The 22,698-nt window shown below is 37.9% G+C and overlaps 2 protein-coding genes across 2 annotated transcripts in view; both read right to left on the reverse strand.

Annotated features, from left to right (window-relative positions):
• LOC106731208 (ankyrin repeat domain-containing protein 26-like) overlaps nucleotides 1-13,723 on the reverse strand; it is a 59,557-nt gene extending 45,834 nt beyond the window's left edge. Inside the window, exons 1-9 of the mRNA XM_032464748.1 lie at nucleotides 13,576-13,723; nucleotides 12,492-12,561; nucleotides 9,798-9,858; nucleotides 9,522-9,709; nucleotides 8,118-8,244; nucleotides 7,646-7,707; nucleotides 5,048-5,141; nucleotides 2,596-2,624; nucleotides 2,334-2,406 (exon numbers count right to left, since the gene is read on the reverse strand). Coding sequence (XP_032320639.1) covers nucleotides 2,334-2,406; nucleotides 2,596-2,624; nucleotides 5,048-5,141; nucleotides 7,646-7,707; nucleotides 8,118-8,244; nucleotides 9,522-9,709; nucleotides 9,798-9,807 — 583 coding nt within the window. The 5' untranslated portion in view covers nucleotides 9,808-9,858; nucleotides 12,492-12,561; nucleotides 13,576-13,723. The remainder of the gene's footprint in view (nucleotides 1-2,333; nucleotides 2,407-2,595; nucleotides 2,625-5,047; nucleotides 5,142-7,645; nucleotides 7,708-8,117; nucleotides 8,245-9,521; nucleotides 9,710-9,797; nucleotides 9,859-12,491; nucleotides 12,562-13,575) is intronic.
• A 694-nt stretch (nucleotides 13,724-14,417) lies between these two features.
• On the reverse strand, nucleotides 14,418-22,548 carry LOC116658614 (ankyrin repeat domain-containing protein 7-like). Its single transcript, XM_032463535.1, has 6 exons — nucleotides 22,412-22,548; nucleotides 21,616-21,734; nucleotides 21,282-21,455; nucleotides 18,288-18,394; nucleotides 16,825-16,962; nucleotides 14,418-16,309 (listed from the first exon to the last, which is right to left on the reverse strand). Exons 2-6 carry the CDS (start codon nucleotides 21,655-21,657, stop codon nucleotides 16,228-16,230), a joined length of 543 nt encoding a protein of 180 aa, XP_032319426.1. The 5' UTR covers nucleotides 21,658-21,734; nucleotides 22,412-22,548; the 3' UTR covers nucleotides 14,418-16,227.
• Nucleotides 22,549-22,698: the final 150 nt, after the last annotated feature.

Here is a 22,698-nt window from a genome sequence, read left to right on the forward strand (position 1 = left end):
TTGGATGTCCACCTAGGTTTCCCAACTAGTCACAAAGCTCTAGACATCACCCTCCTACCCGCTCTCAGGAGTGTGCTAAATACTATTCTGAACGAACTTACTTTCACCTAATTCTCTTTGCTATTTAATATGTTGCTTTGGTCAGAGGATGAATGTAAATGTCATGCCAAAAGGTACTTGTCTGGTTGTAGGTTGCATAAAAGGAGTAAACACAAAGGCGATCCTGCCACAAAGTGATTTCTGCAAAGTCAGAGTATGGTGAAGCCACGCACAGGTAGACTATGGCTAGTTCTCTATGCTGCTTTATTACCTTCTTTGCTGCTTCTGTTCTCTGGCAGCTGTGACTCACACAGGCCACGGAGCGCTGCATTTTCTGACAGAGACATGGCTCCAATATTCATCCGGTCTTTATCTACTAGGGCCGTCTGCCTCAGTTCTGTGGGTGCTGACTGGTTTGTGGTCACTGATTGTGATACCAATGGACATTTATCAAGTTTCAAATGCTCAGCTCTTTGACCAGCCTCATCATTGAGGCTCAAACTAGTAGAATCCCAGTCTGAAGAATATGAAAACAAAGTTTCCACTTATTAGGATGTGAATAGCAATATAAACTTGACTAACTTGTACAAATTCTCTTTCCAGAGCAGCAGCCCCACGTCCTCCTCTCCCCCCAAACACACTGCTCCTTCCCAGCTGGTTGTACTTTACATGCCACTGCTGTTCATATAGGGAACCACTGTCTCTCTTTTTTCTAATTTTAATTTTCTAGTATTACTTATTTGGATTCACTCATCACTCTCTATAAAACAGTCTATATTCCATAAGAGCTTTATGAATAATTATGATTCTTCAACATATGAATTTTTTCATTAACAAAATGTATGTCTAACCAGCCATTCACTGGACATTTAAATATGCATGACAGTATTGTGTCCTAGAGACACGGGCTTTAAGAAGACTTTTACTGAATGGTACTACTTAAATTACAATGAGACAGTCTTTCCTCAATGTACCAATATCTTCAGAATTCTTACCTTAAGCCTTGGATAAACATCATAAATTTATATAAGAAAGGATAGCCTTGAGTGACTAATTTTTTCCATATAAAAATAGGATAAGTCTAGGTACAAACTAGATCCAAAGAGTACAGAGTGCCATGAGAATGGGAATATATAACAAAAATGTTTTCCTTTTTTTTTTTTATAAAAGAATTAAGTTGTCAGATTAAACTTTTAAGACAAGTTAAAGGAAAAAAGGCAAGAAATGTAGACGTGAACTTTAAAGCCCACTTCATCACAAGGGCCCCTTTATCATTTCACATCCATGAACCCTGTTTAAAACAGCAGTTCTCAAGTGTCATCTGAGAAGCCCTGAAGTCCCAAGTTCCCTCCATCTAGGGAGTCCAGGAGGTCAAAACTATTTTCACAATAATACTGAACGCTATTTTCATTCTCATTCTCTGTTAAGTGTGCAGTGGAGGTTTCCAGATACATGACATGTGATAACATCATAGCTCTAATGGCTAATGGAATGTTTGTGTGTGCTTGTTTTTTAAATCTTTCAGTTTTATTTTCTAATATACTAAACATCAATAGATACAACCCACTTAAAAGTTCTTCAGAATTCTCAATAATTTTTAATAGTATAAAAAATATCCTAAACCCAAAAACTTTTAGGATTATTGTTTTAAAACATCGTGTCTACCAAATATTAAGGTAGGACTAATTACTTCCATCATTTTTAATAATCAAAGACACCACACACACACACACACACACACACACACACACACACTGCTAATCAAAACATTCAGTTGGCTTAAGATCTTTGGGCTAGGGAAATAGCTCAGTGGTAGAGCACATGCTTAGCATGCACAAGGTACTGGGTTCAATCCCTAGGACCTCCATTAATAAGTAAATACATAAATAAATAGATATCATCAATGTGATAGCACTAGATGAAATAAAGTGAAATATGACTGACATGTTAGCAAGTGAAGCTTTACCCTATGTAAAGGTCAGAATTCAATTAAGCATTTTAAAACTCTGAAGAAATCTTAGAACCTAATAATCAATCTCTCAGAATCCCTGAGAAGTATAGGGACTCCAAACTGAGCACTTTAGTGTCTCCCAACATCAATAGAAACATCCAAGTCAAAGCTGACATTTTAAAAATCTACTTCTTATGCTTATATATATTTTTCAAACATGGATACCAATAATAACATCTGCCTTACTTATGTCATCTTTCAATTAAATTTGAAAAAATAAAAGGAATTAGGAATAAGAAGACTGTACTTCATTTCAGAGTTAAATTTGTATTGCAAAATTTACCTGATTTGAATGTTTGTAAATTCTTCATTTCTCCTGTTTTATTAGGAACAGAATCTTTCACTCCAACTGCAGGCTGAATGGTTTTTGAAACAAACCAATTAGTAATGTACATTGATACACTCTGTAGCAATAATTCAAGGGGGGAGGGTCTAGATCAGTGGTAGAGTGCCTGCTTAGCAGTGACATGAGGTCCTAGGCTAAATTCCTGGTACCCTCATTTAACAACAAAAAAAATTCAAGATAAAAGTATAACAGATTTTACCTTCAAGTGAGGATATTTTTCAGTCGAATCTAAAAGCCAAAAGGGACACATAATCAATTATATGTAAATACGAAGGCCAACTATCCATTCACGCAGACTTAGCACTGAGCACAATCCTCATGCTTGCTTTGTAAATGAACACGTTAGGTTTCAGTGTTTTGTTTTTCAGGGGCAGTTAGGACAGCAACAAGACAGAAATATTAATCCATTATAGGTACTGAATAAAGAACAGGAATTTAGGCTTAACAAAACATGCAATTAAGATTTCAAAAGTACGATTATGTTTCAAATGACTTTATAAAATAGAAATGTGCACATATACAAATGTGAAAATGCTGCCTGAGGAGGAGAAAAGTGATCTTTAACCAGAGGAACAAATCACGGCTCCAAGAAGACAAATGTGAAAGCTGATGGTAAAATGCAACAGCACATCTTTAATGTAACTGACACCATTAGACTACAAGTATTTATCATGCTCTTCAATTTGTCCTGTGATTTAGGAAGTCCACAGTTGTGATGGCAGTTCATTTGAATGTGCAATTCACTTCTCATCAGAGAAAGTGTTATGAATTGATCAGCTTGGATACACACTTGTAGAATAATAGTTCATAAAAATATTCATTTTCTCCCATACCCACATGGGCTGTTGGTATGCCTACATTTCTTGATCCTCTAGCCATCAAAGTTTCTTGATCCACTCATGCAAGAAAGAATGTATACTGAGTTTTCAATATTGAAATCTGGTGATCAAAAAAAACTTTAATTGCCACAGAATTATTAGATATTAAAAGTCTTTTATATTTCAAAACCTGTGTAGTATTCACTGAAAATAACAACTTTAGCATTTATGGAATGAACCCTATTAATTTCTTTTGTTTCCAAAATTAGTTTGGTTTGGTAAATCAGGCTAATGTTTACAAGGATTTTTGTGAAACAACTATCTTATCAAAAAATTAGGTATCCTTAAACAAACAAAAAAAAGCACAGCCAATGCTTCATATTCAAGTTAATCTCATTTGAATAACAAATACCAATACAACATATATCTTTGAAGCCTGATAGGAGGAGTGGCTGTGGTTTACCCCAATTCTAGGCCCCCTCCTGATTCCAGTATTCTCTGGAGTGGCAATGATCTAACCTGGCTTCAGTGCAAATATACTGACGCCATCGAAAAGGAGTTCTCTCAAGTTTCCCCTCAATTCCAAAATCACCTACCTGCGGCCTTTTTTCCCTCCTTCCTTTCACTTTCCCCTTCAAAGGTACCTCTAGATCTGTGGTCTTAATTCTTCCCCTTTTCTATTCTTTGGACGGATGATGCCCACCACTTCTTTTCCCTTTCTGCTTAGAAGCAGTATCTTACATCTCTAATTTCTACTTTAACTCTTTGCCTCCCTCTGGCTATGAACGTGCTCAGAAAAACAAAATCATTCTTTTCCTTGATGCTGTTGTGTCTTTAACTCCCCAGTGGCTCTTCTTCCAGATTCCTCTCAACACAAGTCTACCCTTTGAGCGTGATCTGAAGACCAGCAACAAGGGCATCACCTGAGAGCTTGTTAGAAACGCAGACCCACTGCTCAGAACGTGCACTTTTCACTGGGTCCCCAGGTGACTGAGTAAAATGTGAGAAACTCTGGTCTATACTGAGTCTGCTTCTACAGCACTCGGACTTAACTGATCCTTCTGAAACCAGCCGCACGCGTCTCACTGTAACACTTCCCCAAAAGCTGCATCAGGAGTTGCAGACTTTTCAGTGGACTCTTTACCAGGCCCCAGCTCCCCTGACCTTCCGGGAATGCACCCTGCTCTCTTCCTCTTTCCCATTCTTCTGTTGGCCTATGAGACACCATCCTATAAGGCAGCAACATGCTGCATAACATGAAGGTCCAGACATTGACAGCTGACCACACACGCCTGTGCTCACCCACGGCAGGCACACCCAGCTCTGCGTGATCAGGTACCGCAGTCCTCGCTGCCTTCCTAAGGGTCAGGGGGATGGGGGAGTGGAACATTCTGCTGTGCTTCCCAGACAAGCTTTGGTGCTGGAAGCAGCTCACTTCATACCCATCTCACTTCAAACACTCTTCTCTTCCTTCTTCTAAAGGACTATTCTACATTACCACCTCCTGCCAGGGACCCCCCTCCTTTTCCTTCATTTATTCCCCTCCTCTCTACCTCTCTCATTCTTCGCTCCCTCCTTCCCTCCTCCTGATTTCCTGACTGTCCTCAGGTCACAGAGCATCTTGAAAGAAAGCTAACAACTGAGCTCCTTAAACAGCATTCTAGTTTAATCTGTTGCTGACACCTGATAAGATATACAATTTACTTCCTTTCTCCTCTTTTTTCTCACTATACGTTCAACAGGTGATTTTCTTTGGCTGAGAGAATAGATCCAAATCCATGTTTTAAATCAACATTCTGTCAAATGACTTTTTTTATAAAATACAGTGCTTACTTTCTATTTGTCCATTTAATGTATTTTTTTCTCCTAGACCTGCAGCTCCAGATAAATGATCAACATAGTTCGATAGTTGAATCTTGGAGGTACTCTGTTAAAATTAATATTTATAATGAGTTGCATAAAGATTTCCTGATCCCTTTCTAAGGAAATACCTGTTTCCTACCTTATTTTTATTTTTTTAATTTCCTATTTTAAAAGCAATTAGACTTAAAAAAAAATAAGCACATCCTGGAAACCCAAACATTTAAATAGAAAATTTCATATACACTGTTTAGATCAAGTCTTTTATCTTCAGTTGGCCTTTGACTCTGTAAACTGAGCATGGAAAGCCAGGGCAAATATTTTCACAGACAAAATACTGACTTACATGCAGATTTCAACAAAGAATTAACTTCAAAACACCGAATTCCAGTTTGCATTCCTCGACAAAAAACAAGAGGCCATTTTTAAAAAATACATATTTTTATATGTATCACTGAATTGCTTTGCAGTACACTTGAAACTAACATTATAAGCTGACTCCACTTCAATAAAAAATAAAATTTAAAATATACATATTTAAATATATTCTTTAATAAGTATATGTGCTATAAATTTAAAATGTTTCTTAGGACAGATACTGTTTTTAGCATTAAAATAACATACTTGGCATGAAAAGAAGCCTTGGAGTCTGTCATGTTGACTATTAACAGAACACTGTGGAAACTGCTACATTTCAGTAAACAAAGGCTTAGCAGAATCTATTATTTGATAAAACTTAAATTGATAGGAAAAATAGTTGAATAAAGTACCAAAGTTGAAAGAAAAACATTTATGTTTAAATTAACAGCAGAAAAAATTTAAATGTAGCTATGCAGCTCTTCAAAAAAGTACCATAAGCTTTACTTTACTTAGGGAAGAATAAGAACACTGTTCAGTGACCACTCGCATGTGCCAGGCCCTTATCATGCACATTCTCTTTTCTACAAACAATAATAAAAGTGATTCTAAGGACAGTTACCCACTTGCTGCTTCCTGGTCACTCCAAGATGCTGGAGCACCGTGATGAGCAGATGGGACCCGCTGTTCTGTCTGTCCGGAACATCCCTCCCCTGGACCTTCGTGTGACTGGCTCCTTCCTGTCCATCACCTGGCAGCTTTGGTCACACTCAGCTCTTTTCTGACTACCTAAATTCCACCCTTACTCCACCCCTGTCCTAACTACAAACTCCCCCACTGTTGTCTAACCTAACGCTCTCCACATTCCTTATGTGAAGGACTTACTGTCCCTGATAAAGGGTTCCTGTTTACTTGTTCTTCTGTTCCTGCCACTACAGCCTAACCCCTCAACTGCTACATTCAGTGTCTAACTGCCTGGTGCTAGTTGGTGTTCAGGAACAGGAATTTATTTAAGGTCAAAACATCTAAAGTCCCCAGAAGGCGTCAAGTACCAAAGCACTACATACCTATCGCAGATCTCCGATAATAGTCTACCGACACTCAACATACCCCAAATGAGAAATCCCCGTGCCCGCTCTAACTTTCCCATTTTATTGTCCTTCAGATTTTAAAAAAGTGTCCTCAACATTCCAGTAGGTCACTAGTGGCCACTGTGATCATTCTTACATTTCTATAGTACCCTTTACCGTTGACAATGTGTTTTCACACTTGTTACCACATTTTTGTTCATGACACATAACCTGAGAGGCAGGTATCAGTACCATGTTTTTTGAACGAGGTCACTGACATTCAAACAAGTCAGACAAGTTTTTCCAAGATCCCACAGTGGGTCAGAACCAGGATGCTACCATGTCTGCTGACTTCAAGTACAGTGCTGTGCCACTAGGCAGGAGCTGCCAAGATCCAAGAGTTCAGGCTCTTCTTACCTCTTTCCACGGCTATCACCTTGGAATAGGTAGGTCATCACTACCCTGTACTTAGCTGCCTGCAAGTTCGGTCACCATAAAGGTACTCAGTGCATGCTATTTTCCCTGCCCAAAATGGGCTGTCCTCATTAAAACATCACTAAACCAAACTGCTGGTATTTTAACCCCACATATTTATTACTATTCCCCATGCTTTTGCTTCTCCTGAAATGTTTGTTGCAGATCAACTTGACAAACCAAATATAATAATACTTTAAAGTTGCAGGCACTGTCTTTTCAAGGTCAAAGTGGTTAAACAAACAAAAACAATGGTTTTTTCTGGCTTTTTTTTTTAGTACAACCTGTTTCTCTCTGAATCTCACTAAGAGTTTTACACATTCATTTATAACAAGGAAACAAACATCTGGTCACAGGCTGACCAAGAACATCTTCTTTAGTTTTTAGAAAATGTAACTTCAGAACCCAAACCGATTCCCTGTGACTTCTAAGCCTTGGTTTTTGCACTACATACACCAGTTTCATTAGGTGAGTCTGGAAAATTAACAGAAGTGCATTCTGCAGTGGTATGACATGTAGCATGGAACGATTTTACTAAGTGTAGGTTAAAATGAGGAAAAAATTTTGCTGGGCAAATGCAAAAGTGAGAAAGTGAAGTCAAAACATCCCTCCATTTATGTTTCAACATCATGCAATGCTTATATTTGAAAATAATAAAAGAAGACAGCACCTCAGAATTCCAGGGTGATTTGACATCTTCCTTTTCTTCTAATCCTAATGCTGATGCTGCGTCTACAAAATGCAGTCACAGGTACACTAATGAGAACACATACCACTGGGAAGTTTAAATATATATATATGTCTATCTCGATTCATGAATATGTCAATAAATTAAAGTGGCAGAAAAGAATTTCAGAGGGTTGAAGCATTTTCTGGAAGAAAACTTGGTTGTAGTTGGGATATTTACGAAGGAAGATGGCAAAAGAAAAACACTTAAGAAGAAATGGATATCATATTTGGATCTACACACTTCAGATTTTTTACACTAGCTTTTTTTTTTTTTAATGGAGGTACCGGGAATTGAACCCAGGACCTCGTGCACGCTAAGCATGCGATCTCCCACTGAGCTATACCCTCCCCCCTCCAACCACACTAGCTTGTAAGCAGAGAAGAAAATCCATAGATGCTCAATGACTTCCCACCTTTGTCACTTTTGTGTGCTCCATCAACAGAAATCAATGTGCTATGATCTGCTTGCTCCTTTGGAACACTGTTAATAGTCCGAGTGCCGTTCTCTTTTCCCCCAGTTTTTGGCTTTGTTGCTTCTTCCTATAAAAACAAAACAAGATGTAACAAAAACCCAACTTCAGAAAACATCATATTCCTACACTTGGTCATTCAATCAATCAGTCAGGAAGACAACATATATTTAATGTATCCATCAAATCATAGGCATTATCCTGGGAGAAGCTGGCAATATATATAAAAGACAGATTCTGCTCTATATTCTAGAAGAGGTAGAGACACATGAAAATTAATCAACACAGACAAGTATCATTCAACAGCTCTACACCTGCAGCGAACAGACACAGTAAGGGCACAAAGGAGAGAAGAGACTTGCTGCGTGTCAATAGCTCCAGGAATGCTGGGAAGACCAGACTGTGTCTTAAACGAGAGACCCAGTGCAAAGAGCAGACGTGAAGGGGAGTCTAAAAAGGGCAGCCGGAGCCGAAGGTCGAGGTGTGAAACAGCATGAGAAGTCACATGGAAAACTAGAACTCAGTTACTGGGGATGGAATGGAGAGACAAAATTTGCTAGATTAAATATAAGACAGCGCTTCATTAATTTAAACGTGAGGATTTCTAAAAAAAGAAATAACTTCAAGTTAAAACTAACTTCCATAGGGAACTATATTCAATATCTCATAAAAAACTATAATGGACAAGAAAACGAATTAGATATATACACATATATGTATAACCAAATCACTTTACTGCACACCTGTAACTCGTACAATACTGTACAGCAACTACATTTGAATTAAAAAACAAACTTCTATAACCAAAAAGAAAAAAGGTGAGGATCAAGTTTTCTTTCCATTATTCATAAAATCAGCTAAATGTCCTTCAGAAGAGTCTGAGCTGTTTTTTCCATGAGCTGACTTTTCCTTCTCTTAATTTGAATTTGAGATAATTTCTATAATTTGTACTGTAGAGTTCCTGCTCTCACTTAACCCCACTATTTCTGCTGTGTTTGTATAATAATCTCTCTCATTTTGACACTCATTTATCTTTATATTCATCTTGTTCTTATTAGATGAATCCTTCCCCTTTGTACCCCTGCCCATCTTCATATTCATCCAGCTGTTCTTTCTAGTTGCTTTCTTATTCTTTCTTTTCTTAATGGCATATTTGAGAACTGTTTATTGCCACCAACCTTTACAAATCTCAGTCCTGCACATGTACCTCTCTTGTTATCACACTGTTTTCTATTGTGATCTTGAGGACTTCCATTTCTGTGTAGAATCCTTTTCATCCCCATGAGAATCAGGGGGACGGTAAGTGAAAAAGCACAGGAAGAAAAAGTTAAAAACAAAACGACTTACCTCTGTAACACCAAGAACTGCTGAAGACGTGAGAGGTTCTGGTGCTGGGAAGGCAGGATGAGAAAAGTCTGGAACTTCGGTTGATGTTTGGGAAAAGGTTGTAACCACATCTTCATTTTTATTATCAGAATTATTGTCCTCAAAGAAGGTGCTACTTCCTGGTTTCAAAACACTATCTTTTGCCTCTGCTGTAGTGAAAACAAGGTATGGTAGATGAAATTATCTATAATTTCTCATCAGTGAAAACACAAAAAGGACAGTCTTCAAATAACTTACTGTTTCTCATGGGTTCTTGCCAGGCCTGAATTGGCTCTGTGAATCTTGGATGCCGGACTTTCTAGAGAAGAAAATAACAACTTTAAGAACAACAAGTATGAAATTGAGTAAAATAATTATAACATTCCCCATTCCTAGATGATCTAACACAAAGAGCACTGGCTTTGGAGTAATTCAGATATGGATTCAAGTCCTGGGTCTGTCATTTACCAACCTACATCTTCTCATGGGGTGAGGATTACGAGAGATGACCTCAGGGGTCCCAAAATGTTACTTTCTTTACCCCTCATTGATTATTATACAAACACTATGGTATCCATTAGATGACTTTCTTGACCAAAATGATCTAGAACAAAAACTTATCCTTGATAGTTTAGAGTCCCATGAAAAAACTAACATTAAGAAAGTCAAAGTAATTGTTATATTTTGAAATGTGCTTGCATGATTTATATATGTATGAATGATCTCTCATGGGGGAAATATGAGAGTTTACATTTTAGCAGTATCTTATTTGGATGAGTTAGAACAGCAAGCAGTATAAGCTACTTCTATTCCATTCGCCAAAAAGCTAAAGACAAATGATTGCTCAAATTCAGCTACTTCTAAGAAAGAGGAATAAAAACAAAAGTAATTCTTAGGGGCAATGACTCTTGAGTGAAAGCCACACACACAGTAAACAGAAAGCTGTAACTAAATATGTTCACAGAGGCAGAGTGAGATGGACTGAAAGAACAGACACTGAAGTGTTTTCTGCAAAGAAATATTAGGTTTGGGGCAAATCATTAAAAAAAAAAAGTGGGGAGAAGGAGGAAAAGAAAAAATGAGACATGACTAGTCAAGTACAAACTTAAAGCAAGAAAAAAAGGAAAACGTAAATATAACAGGGCATGTGGAGAAATATATACATTTCAGCATTTATATGTAATAGATCGGTGATGTATCAGTATTGTTAGGGGTATACTATGATCGAAAGCCTCTGTTTTACCTTTTTACTATATATATATAAAAACGTATGTTATATATGCAAGCATATGTATTGTTCTTCAGCAAACTTTATAAAAATATCAAAATACATGATATATAAAACATATATATAAAACAAAGGCCTTTGCTCATAGTATATCCCCAATAATGCTGACTTGTGTTACTCTACAACTGTTTGTTTGTAACTACCACTATAAGTAAGAGTTAAATCTTGTCACTCTAAGTCACTCAATTGAACATGGTCATCTCTCCCTACCTGAACGCTGCAAATTATTACTAGAGAGAGAGAAATATCGATTTTATAAAGCTCCTAACACATCAACTTTCCACCTAGAGAAAGAACTGGTGGTCAGGATTCTAAGGAGAATATATAGCTTGAAAAGATATTTAATGGAACATGAGAGGGGGCAAAAAGGTTAAAAAGTTTTCATCTCAAATTCTAAGCTTACAATTGGTGGACACTGAAAAACGACTGTAACCTTTTCCTATTTCTCATATACTTATCTATTTCCTTGGCATTTATGACATACTTCCTCTCATAACAACTGAACTTTTACAGCCTAAATAAAGGGAATACAAATTTAAGTCATATTTTTAAAATTCAAATAGATTTCATTATGACATAGTACACATATTATATTACCTGTACCATCGAATAGATTTCATTATGATAGAGTGTGCATGTTATATTACCTGCAGCATGATGCAGAATTCCATGTCTCTTCATGCATTCACATTCAAAAAATACTAAAATGCTTCTTACATTTAAGACATTATTCTAGGTGCTCCAGGAAATGCACAATTATGTTCCCTAATCTCTAGAGGTGTATGCTGATGCAGGGGCTATAAAATGAGTATGTAAATAACTATACCTTTACAAAGTATCTGAAACCTGAAATTTTAGAATGGGACACGAGGACTGGACATACTTTTTTAAACTATAATACAAAAGAATTCTGAAGTAGGTTTTATCATATGGTTGTTATTAAGAGTCTACTTTGGGAGCTGGCTGTTATTTTAGGGAAAACATGTATTCTTCAGTTAGATGCAGAGTTTTGAATATACTCTTAATGGGATAATTTAGAAAACACAGAGGAATCTCTTTATAATATGGATTTTGAGAAGCAGAACTTTAATTTCTAAATTTCTATAATTTCAACTATTATTTTAGTCTTAATGCAGAACCAGAGATAGAAATAAAGGGGGAAAAAACCTCTTTTCTCACAACTCTCTGATACCAAAATAAAAAGTGTCCAAGGGTGGAAAAAAGATACATGCTACATAGTTTTGGAACTGAAAGGCCCCAGGAAGAGGCCATGATTATCACAGTAAGTAGCTGTGTGCACTGAAGATGTCCCTGAGGCATGAGTATTATACAAGTGCCATCAGTGTGGTTTGAAAGTCAAAGAATCCTTCTCCTTGGCCAAGCTTCACACTTCCTCTATTGTGGGAAAACTTTTCACAGTACAGTTTTCCTGTCACTATATATTTTCTAGTCCATTTTGCTTCAGCCTCATCTTCAGCATTTACCAAAGTAAAAAAAAAAAAAAAATTCAACCTGTCATATTTTTATAAAATGGTTTACTCTGCCCAAATTTCTAATACAAACATAAAACAATGATAGGCAGACCACCACTAAATTTTAAGAGTAAATACTACATAAAACTAAATTCAGAGCAGAAAAATTAATTTCACAAGAGAACACTTTACCTTGGGAGCAAGATCTAAGTCATCATCTGATGGAGACCGTGAATCATCAGTATCATGTTGGGGTGAATTACTTTGGAGGAAAAATACACATAAAAAATGAGTGAGTTCATTTCTTTAAACAAACAAAAGTCACAAAAGTCTATGCTGAGGGATAAGAAAGCAGATTTGGGAGCCAGGCTGCCTGATGGTTAAGTCACAGGTCAACTACTTGTTAACCATGGAATCATGGGTCAACTAGTCAACCTCCTTAAACTACAGTTGCCTAATTAACTAACAGTAAGCTGTAACAGCACAGCTACTCTGCAAAGCTGTTGTGGTGACTGTATGAGGTAACAAATGTCAAGTACACAACACAGTGTCTAACCCAGAGTAGGACACTCAACAAGCCTTGTTTCTTTTCTCTGTGTTCCCTTAGTCAACATATTTTTAAAAATCCATAAAATCCTACCTGCCTTCAAACCTTGGCAAAAACTCAACCACTAAATCCGCTATTAAAGAAAAAAGTAAAATAGATTTTATCTCAGCAATAGAAAAATACAGAATATTAAAAGTATAAGACCAATGTTCTGTTAAAAAGCATTCCTTTGGGACCACAACTGGAGATTACACACTTGAGCGAATATTGAGTATACTCCTGGGAGGTAATTAATGCACTTCCCCTCCTTTATATTTATCAAAAAAAAAAAGTGTTTATCCAAATTTGGTATATCTTGAAGTGAACTGCTGTTTACAAGGACCAAAATCCCAGACTTTATGAGACTTACAAAAAAATGATAATCATTAGTACAATCAGTATCATAAACTGACAACGTCGAACTTACATAGCATGGTATTTCTGGATGATACCCATGGGACAAACCCACCCTGCCATTTGGCTTTGTCAACCTCGTGTTATCTGAGCACAGTCATCCCTATTCGCTCACATATGGTCTAGGGCTGCTTTCACACTGCAATGGCAGGCATGAGTAGATGTGACAGACACTACATGGCCTAAAATATTGACTCTGGCCCTTTATAGAAAAAGCTTGTGCATCCCTGTTTTATGTCATAACCAGGAAACCCTAAGACTCAGATCGAATCTTACTCTTCTGCTCAACATTCTTCAGTGAATCCCTGCACCTGCCATTGCTGGTTCCCAACTCGACAACCATTTCTTCTTCGTTGTCCCTGCCGAACAATTGCAACTTTTCTTGGGTAATTTCTGTTCCAGTATGCAAAGAAGGTAAACTCTCCTTAGATGCAAAAAGAGAAATGATTATTCTAGTCATCACAGTAACTACAACTCCTTTCCCAGTGGCTGGTTTAGGAATGAGCAAGTGATGTAATCCAGCCAATAAAATGTTAGGGTAAGTCTACCGTGAGCTTCTCTGTTTTCTTCCTAGTTAACAGAAAACATGTAGAGAAAAGCAGCCCTCCTCGCCTGCGGATACTGTCATGTGAGAAAAAAACTTCTTTCCTCACCATGGACTTAAAGTATTTGGCACATATTAAATACCAATAAAAAATACATAAAGACAGTTACAAAGTCCTCGTGGGCTCTGGGACACAGTAAGCACAGAATAAAGTAAAGCAAATCATAAAAATGGTGATGACAGTAACAAGCTCCTGGAGGCTGGGAACTGTGCTTTTGACCTGTTTGCATGCTGTAACGTCAGAGTGGTGCTTAGTACCTAAAAGACACTTGATAGCCATCTGTTAGGTGGATGAATTAACTGATAAGAATGTTTTCTTTGAAAGTCCTGTTTTAAAAAAACAGACATTAACCAGGAACAACTCTGTTGTGTTACGAGCACCTTGAAGACCAAAACTCTGTCTATTCCATCTTTGTATTTCCTACAACAGTTCTTTGCTTGATCAAGGTCTACCAAGTTAAAGGTGCCCTCATACAGTTCAGACTGAACAGCACGTGAGGGGTCACACCTAGGCAACAGTCTTTTTTTTTTTTTTATGTGAAGCACTTCTGTGCTTTTATTACAATTTGTTAAGTCCTGAGTTGTGCTATTTGAGTCATTATTATGACAATCCTTTAATGGCAAGAGAAAATCTTGTTCTAACAAAATTATAGTTTCATGACAAGTATCCCAAAAAAGAGAAGAATACATCTGACTCTCATGAAGGCAACATGTCGCATTCTGTTTGCACTTCTGAGGAATGCAATCGGTGAGAGTGAGACCTTGTTGGTGTAGTGATGTGAAAAGTAACCAGTGCTTCTCAACAAGGCACTGCTTTCCTGACTTCTGCACTATCACTAGGTATCTTTAAAAAACAACCTCTTATTAGTATGCCGCACACTGGCCCAGCTGCGCAGTTCTAATTGTTGGCCATTTGTTTATAGCACCAGGAAGGTATTGCCGAGCTCCCAGTTTTAAAGACAATCACTTTTTAGTGAGGCTAATCACTATGCAATAACTAGCATTCATTTACCCAATGTGATCCATTTGCTGTAAAAATTAAAGATCCAGTTCTGTAACAAGGCCAACTTATTATGTTAGGGGAAATGTACAACAAAGTTAAAAACCTGTTTTTCTTATTTACACAAAGATATAATATGGGATTTCAGGGGCCATGATTAAATAAATGAATTTCTTTTCAGACAATATTGTCTCAGACTTTAAATTACCTACAATTAACTTCTTAAATAATTCTGGATACTAGACCATTAAGAAAAAATTAATTAAAAAAATTAAAACATATATGAAATTTACACACTGGCTTTTTTCACTGCTCTTTCATTATCAAAATTTCCTCAATCTTACTTTATCTATGGTGGGCCCAATAAGAGTAACTTATTACCAGAACTCTGTCCTAGGTCGCTATTTTGAGGGGGAGTATTTGGTATCTTTCCGTCTCTGTAGTCGACAATCAGTTGGTAAAGGCTATGTATAAAAACAGTGATAAATAAATATTACTACTTGAATACTAATATGAAAAACAATTACCAAATATATTAAGTTCTTAGATTATTTCAGACAATATCAGAGGTAATATCAAAACTTCCATTGTCCCATATACTTCAAATTTGTACAATCTACAAACTTTAAAATTTAGCATGTACAATTAAAAAAGAAAAAAAAGTAAGGTGAAGTAGTCGTGAACTGAGGGCAGTACAGCTCAGCAAGTTAACTAGAGTGAGCCTGACATATGGAAAGTGTCTCGAACTCAGAAGTCCCAGCTCTATAAACAACAGCTACTTGTTCCTGGAAAAGTTGCTTCTCTTCAGCTCAAAGTCTTCCTTTATAAAACTGGGATCTTACTGTCTTGTTAGGCAGTTAGTTAGTAATTCTCATAAGAGTATTATGAAGATTTAATGAGATAATGTATCCCCCAGATGCTCGGAGAAGTAGTGGAAGAACAGAGTAATTTGTTCTTGAACTTTAATGCTGGAACTATTTGAGAATCCCACATAAAACCCAATGTGTGTTTTCTTTCCTAGGTGTAACATTTAATGTGGCAGTTTTCAGAAAATGTTACAAATTACGGTGATTAGCTGTTCTTCGTGGTTTATAATTCAGGGCACCTCAGCTACTATGTAATTAGTAGGTACATTTATTTGTAAATATATGACCTCATACAAGCATATGTATAAGAACTAAACAAGCTGTCACGCTGAAGTTTACGTGTCGATCACCACGAAGGCCGTGGAAACTGGATCAGCACAGGCATCCCGGGAGCAGAGGTCAATCATGACCCGACTGCAGGACCAGTTTCTTTTTCCTTTTCTTCTTTTAAAATTTTATTAAAGGTCTTTAGAGAGTAACATCCAGACCCCAGGCCCAGCTGCTGAGGAGATCCTGTTAAAACCAGTTTTAGTACCAACACTGCAGCAACAGAATCAGGGGAAACAAGAGAAAGATTAGCATGCCCTCGCCCTGCCCCAATGCCTTGTGGGCGAGGACTGTCACTGTGGTCTTAGGGAATCCCTTAGGTTCTTGGAAAATTCAAGAGAAAAATTATAGAAGAATGTCCCCAAAGGAAAATACAGGATTTTCTGCTCTACTACACATTTCAAGACCCAAATAACTAGTTAGAAAAATCAGGTATGTGACATTATTTGTACCCCATGCATAGGGGTTACACTGGAATGAAATGGAGAACAGAAGGACCCTAAGGATAAACATCTTACAAACCCTGAGATAAAGAACCCTGTGCCCACTGCTCCATCTCACTAGTCTGGCCTTTTGCTGGTTTCCAGCTGATGATGTGGAGGGTCTCACTGCCATCCCCAAAGTGCCTGCTCCCAACTAGGAACTCTCACCTGTCACATAACAAGTAACAGTTAGGTCATTTCCAACCTCAGTTTAGAGATAATTGGCATTTTAATGGAAACACTTACTGTTTAAAACCGTTAAAACGAGCATATTGTTCAGGAGACCATCCCTGTAAATCTCGAGAACAGGCATTAACATGTTTCTCAAGAAGCAGCTTGACTATGTCCGCTGAGTCATGATATACAGCAAGCATGAGCGCTGATCTAAAATAAAAGAGACAACTTCACCCTTAGGAACTTAGTCAGTTTGACTTAAACAGTTAATTTGATCTATTTTACCAAGTTAATATCCTGCCCACCCCTGGAGAACTGACCATTTACATGCTCGAGTGCTCATCTTTGCAAATTACCTCTAAGACCAAAATGGAGGGACAAAAAAGAAGCCTCCTGTCCTACTTGGGTAGCACATAGTAGAAGTTGCTAATTTAAAGTCCTCTGATGGAGAAGAAAGGATGCTGAGGTCACTTATCTGAAGTAGGTAAAGATTTAAATAAAGGATTCCCCATTTCTTTCCTTGTCTGAAATACAATACTTTAAAATCAGCTAGAGGTCAGGTAAGGAGAAGTTGTTTGCAGGCTGAAAACAGTAATATGAATAAAAAAGGCAATAAAAATAGTCACGGCTGCAGTTAATCACGCTGAGAAGCATGTGCCCGGCACTAACCTGAACAGTCTATGTATGGTCTTTCTTAGGCACAACCCCCCTTGAAGGATGTACTACGACCCTCCTTTACATGTCAGGAAACATACTGGTTGGTGATAAGTCATGCCCCCCAGGTAACACACCTGGCCAGCAGGAGAGCTGGGAATTCAACCTCGTCTGACTCTAAAGCCCAGCTCTTTCCTCTCTATCATCCACCAATGACTTGTCTTCTTTAAAGGGAATGTTTATTCAATAATTAAAGCTATTTTTCTTCCTTCTACCATTATCAATTAAAAATAAAAACATCAAAATGTACTAGAAATGAAAAAGGATAAAAACTGATGAGCCCACAGTATCTGGTCATAGTTACTCTTAGTGATACTCACTTAGTGATAACCTAATAACATCAGTATCCTTCAAAGAAAGTAATTTAAAGCAGAGTCATCCAAAAGACAAAACAAACTCTTCTTTGTTTAATATGCATCTTTTAAGAAAAAAAATATATATATACCAAGAAGAGGTTAAAACATATTATAAAAGAATGAAGAAATTCAACACTGTCTCATAAGGTTAATTAAAATTAGAGTCCATACTAATAAAACTAAAATGAAATCCCTGAACTATTGTAAGATCGTATGACCAAAAAAAAAAAAAAAAAAAAAATCAGGTTGCAAATGACAGCAGTCACTACCATAAAGGAAGATGAATCCTGCTGCATACTGTTCTTTGTGACACCAGGCAGAATAATTGCTTTTCTACCTAACTGATGATGTGTTGATTCTAAGTTAATCCTCTTCTTATTAAATTAATCTTTCTGATTGGCTGTTACTACTTTAGAACTTTAAGATTTAAAATAAAAGAGAGAGAGAGAGAACACACTATTGTACCTTTGCAGCTTGTCGACTGCATGTACATTTGCCCCATTCTCTATCAAAATTTTGACCATTTCTTCTTTGTTCTCCCTGATGGCAAGTAAAAGTGGTGTGAAGTTATACTGTAAAATAGTAAAAACAGTTGACAATGTGTAAAATTACATATAAATTTCAAAACTTAGTTTAAAAACTTAAGTCTCTGAGCTTAAACATACACTATAAAGTAAATAAAAAGTAGCCCCTTCCTCCTTGCCCCTCTGTGCTCCTTCTCTTTAAAAGGTTCCTCCTTGACCTCCTCGAAAGTTTCCCTGTGAAGTCATTCTCTGAAACTCACTTCAGACATTTGCTGGTTCCAAGAACCTTCACTTCTATCGCAGTGTGTATCAGGCATTCTCTAGTTACCTTACTGCTCAACTACTATTCCCGACACTCTAAACACTGCTTCAGAGAGAACCATTCAGCTACTGAATCAACTACATTTCTAAGGAGCCACACTAAGGAGAAAGATACCATACTGTCTGCAGCATGCATAACCTATCCAATTACAACTACGACTAATCTCATAAAGCTTGCAGACATTCCAATGGGAATATGACTACTTGCATGTAAAGAAAAAGTTTTTCTTAAACCAACTTATAAATTCTAATTTGAAAAATTCCATCCCACTATTAAGGGATTATTATAAAATATGAAGTAGACTATAAGTTAATATAGACTGTCTTTAAAATCTTGAAATATATACCAAAATATACCACAGGAATTGTAAATTCAAATGCTTACAGAGGCAACATAGGTGGCCCGAGTAAGTGAAGGTCACAAGTGAGGACAGCAAACTGGAGAACACACGCCCCACCGAGAAGGGGCCACCTCTGCAGAGCAGACCACATAGGCCTGGGCTCAAGGGGGACCAGATATGATTCTTTAGAAGTTCTGAAGTGTAGATTTCTGCACAAGTCTCCTAAATTTTAAATGTTGACTCAATGTGTGGAGACAAACTGAACACATCCAGGGCCATGTTTAGTCTATAGCCCACTTGTGTTTTTATGTTTGCTGTGTTTCCAAACAGTTGGGTATAAATCAAGTATTTGTATGTAAAACCTTGCCTTTCTTTAGAATCGTAAGTCTTACACACAAAAACACTGGGCCCCAACATGTAATAAAAATTGTGATTAAGACTCATAATACCCACTTCAAGAATTTTTCCAATGCCTACTAAAACTACAATCTACCTGTATCTAATTCTCCCCAATTGTCAATCAAATGGATAATTAGTTCATAAGATGGCTGAAACTAAATTATTAGAATAATTCCAATTTGTTACTAATGTCATTGGTCTTGATGATTAAAACTGCCATCTTGCATGGTATACTTATATATAATGGAATACAACTCAGCCATAAAAAAGAATGAAATAATGCCATTTGCAGCAACATGGAAGGACCTAGAGATTACCATACTGAGTGAGGTAAGTCATAAAGTGAAAGAGAAATCCCATAGGATATCACTTAATATGTGGATTCTAAAATATGATACAAATGAACTTATTTACAAAACAGAGATAGACTCACAGACATAGAAAACAAACTGATGGTTACCAAAGGGGAAAGGGGGTGGGAGAGGAATAAATTAGCAGTTTTGGACTAGCAGATACAAATTACTGTATATAAAATAAATGAACAACAAGGTCCTACTCTATATACTACAGGGAACTATACTCAATATAACTGAATAAGAATATATATATAACTGAGTCACTTTGCTGTACACCAGAAACTATCACAACACTGTAAATCAATTAGACTTTAATTTTAAAAAAAGTCATCTTGATTATGCTAGGGCTCAGTGAATCTAACAGATTTATTGCAAGAGTCTGTCACACAGCTTTAACCAAAAGAAGGCTCATGATTTCCTATTATTGCGATCAGAAAAACCCTGTTGACCTAATGACCTGGATGGGAACAAAAGGTGCAAAATCTTTAAAGGATCCGACTCTACTTATTGAATCACTCACCACAAGCAAGTTTCTAAGACTGTCTGAGTGCCACTGAATGATCAGTGGTTAGAAAGGAAAAGGAGCTATTCTTCAAGGCAATAGATACTGCCAGTAATATTGCCAATAAACTCCTCAATCACAGAGGAAGAGACAGATAAAAGTCAGGCTAACATGGCTGGAAAGGAGAGCACTGAAAGCATCAGCATCTATCAAACTCCTGCTCTTCCAGAGATGTCTTATTTTTGAGATCTGTGAACTTACATGTATTACACGTACCCATTCAATAGTCCTTAACCAAGGGTTGTATCAGAATCTCAGGGAAGTATTTCTAAATACCTGTGTCTAGACCTGAGTACAATTATTCAATCAAAATCTTCAAGGGAGAACCAGGAGAAAAAGCAGGAGGACCAGCTTCGCCATCACTTGCTCCCCACCTACAGCCACAGCCCCGCAGGGGAGCTGCACCAGGCTGAGTGTGGAAGCCCCCAAGGTGAAGGTGTACGTGGAGGGCCATGTGGCCACCAGCACAAGTGAATGCCCCTGCTGGCTGTCAAACATGACCTGACCTCACTTGCCCAGATTCTAGAACCTGGGATCCTGGGGGGCTCAGGGCCTATGGCTTGCTGCCTCCCCTGCCCAGGTGCAGTCACCCAGCTTCCCCTGCTGGGTACTGGGTTCCTTCCTCCTCCCACCCATCCCCAGGCAGCCAGCCAGCCCTTGCCATCACTTCACTCCACAAGCCTTCATCTTCTGTAGGCTCTGAGCCTACCACCCACTCCCAGGCACTTCCTAATGGGAAGTTGTTCCTTCTGGGGTACAAGTGTGGCTGGGAGACAGAGCTCTGCCCTTTCTGTGGGCACTACCTCTAGCCCCTGGCCTTGGCTTTGGAGTTGTTTCCATGATAACAGGGCCTGATGTATTGTATTCAGTATACATATTACTATAAATAAAACACCTGTAGCTAGAAAAGACCCTGTATTTCAAATATCTTGTAAATAAAGTCAGTTGAGCTATACCTTGTCTGTCGCCTCAATATTTGCATTATAGTGGAGCAGCTTTGTTGCAACTGACATATTTCCAGCCAAGATGGTGTAATGGAGAGCAGTGTTTTGACAGTTGTCCTCAAGATTTGGGTCAGCACCGTGTTCCAGCAGGACAGTGACACATACTTCTTTCTGGCATTGTACAGCCTGTTGGTATCATGCCAAGAAACAGACTGTAAGTGCCAGGCATTCCAAGTTAACATTCCTCAAGTTTCAGCAGTTCGTTATATTTAAAACAGATAAATTCATTTTCATTCTAAGGAATAAATCAATCAGTCTCACATGGACATGGTTGGCTGACTACTACCTTGATGAGAGACCTGTCCTTTGCCTTCCTTGTCACGAGCATTCAGATCACAATGCCACTCTGTAAGGAGAGCCACCACTGCTGACTGGCCGGTGGTGCAGGCTAAGTGTAGGGCAGTCCTGCGAACATGAGAGGACTTTTTAGGAAATTAGAGCGTACTAGTTCAAAGGTACAGTTACTCGTGTAATTGTAAACATTCAACAGCCTGCTATTCCTACCCCTTTAAAACTAACATTTAGTCTTCTTATCTTAGTTCTTTCTATGGGGAAAGAACAATATTTATTAGCTCTTATTACTCATCACATTAATGGAAGAACTACCTGTTTGAATAGAAAGGGGATGCCGTTGAGATTCAGCTCACCTTGTGTCTAACTTCTACTTTAACACTGTCCCTTATTAGCTCTCACTTAGCCTGTCTGTGCCTCAATTTCCTCATCAACAAAATGGGCATGAAGTAGTAGTTATCTTACAGGACGCTGCTGTGATGCTTAAATGAAAAGCTATGCAAAGTGTCTGGCAGTTCCTTGCACAAAATAACAGCTTAATAATTGTTAGATAATGTTATAATTGTTACCGTTACTATTTTACAAAAACATTTCAATTAAATAAAATGATAGTGTATCTACTTTGCTGCTGCAAGGATGAGAGAGAACACTGTACTTCAATGATTCTAACATGTTCATTTTCTCACTCTTCAACATCTCTGACATGGGGAGGCAATTTAAAATTCATGTCTTAAAACCATAATTGGCAGCTCCTCCCAGGCGCCCCCCCTGCCCCACCCCGCCCCTGTTACCTGTTCTTCCTGTCTCTCCTGTCTATGACATTTTCCTTACATATCAGCAACACCTCCACTGTGTCCAGATCGCCAAAATATGCGGCTTTGTGGAACTTGTTTAGTTCGAGCTTACGGACGGGATACCCAGGCATGGGGTTCTCATGATTCCTGCTCTCTCTCTGATGGGTGCTGAAGCCCACCCAGCTCACGAACTTAGCGAGTCTCTTCTTCATCTGGCTTATCACCTTCTGACACCGCTCACTTCCCCCTGGCTCTTACCGCCTCCCGATCTCAGCGCTGGCGCT

Source organism: Camelus ferus, chromosome 21 (assembly GCF_009834535.1).
Source record: "Camelus ferus isolate YT-003-E chromosome 21, BCGSAC_Cfer_1.0, whole genome shotgun sequence".
NCBI lineage: Eukaryota > Metazoa > Chordata > Mammalia > Artiodactyla > Camelidae > Camelus > Camelus ferus.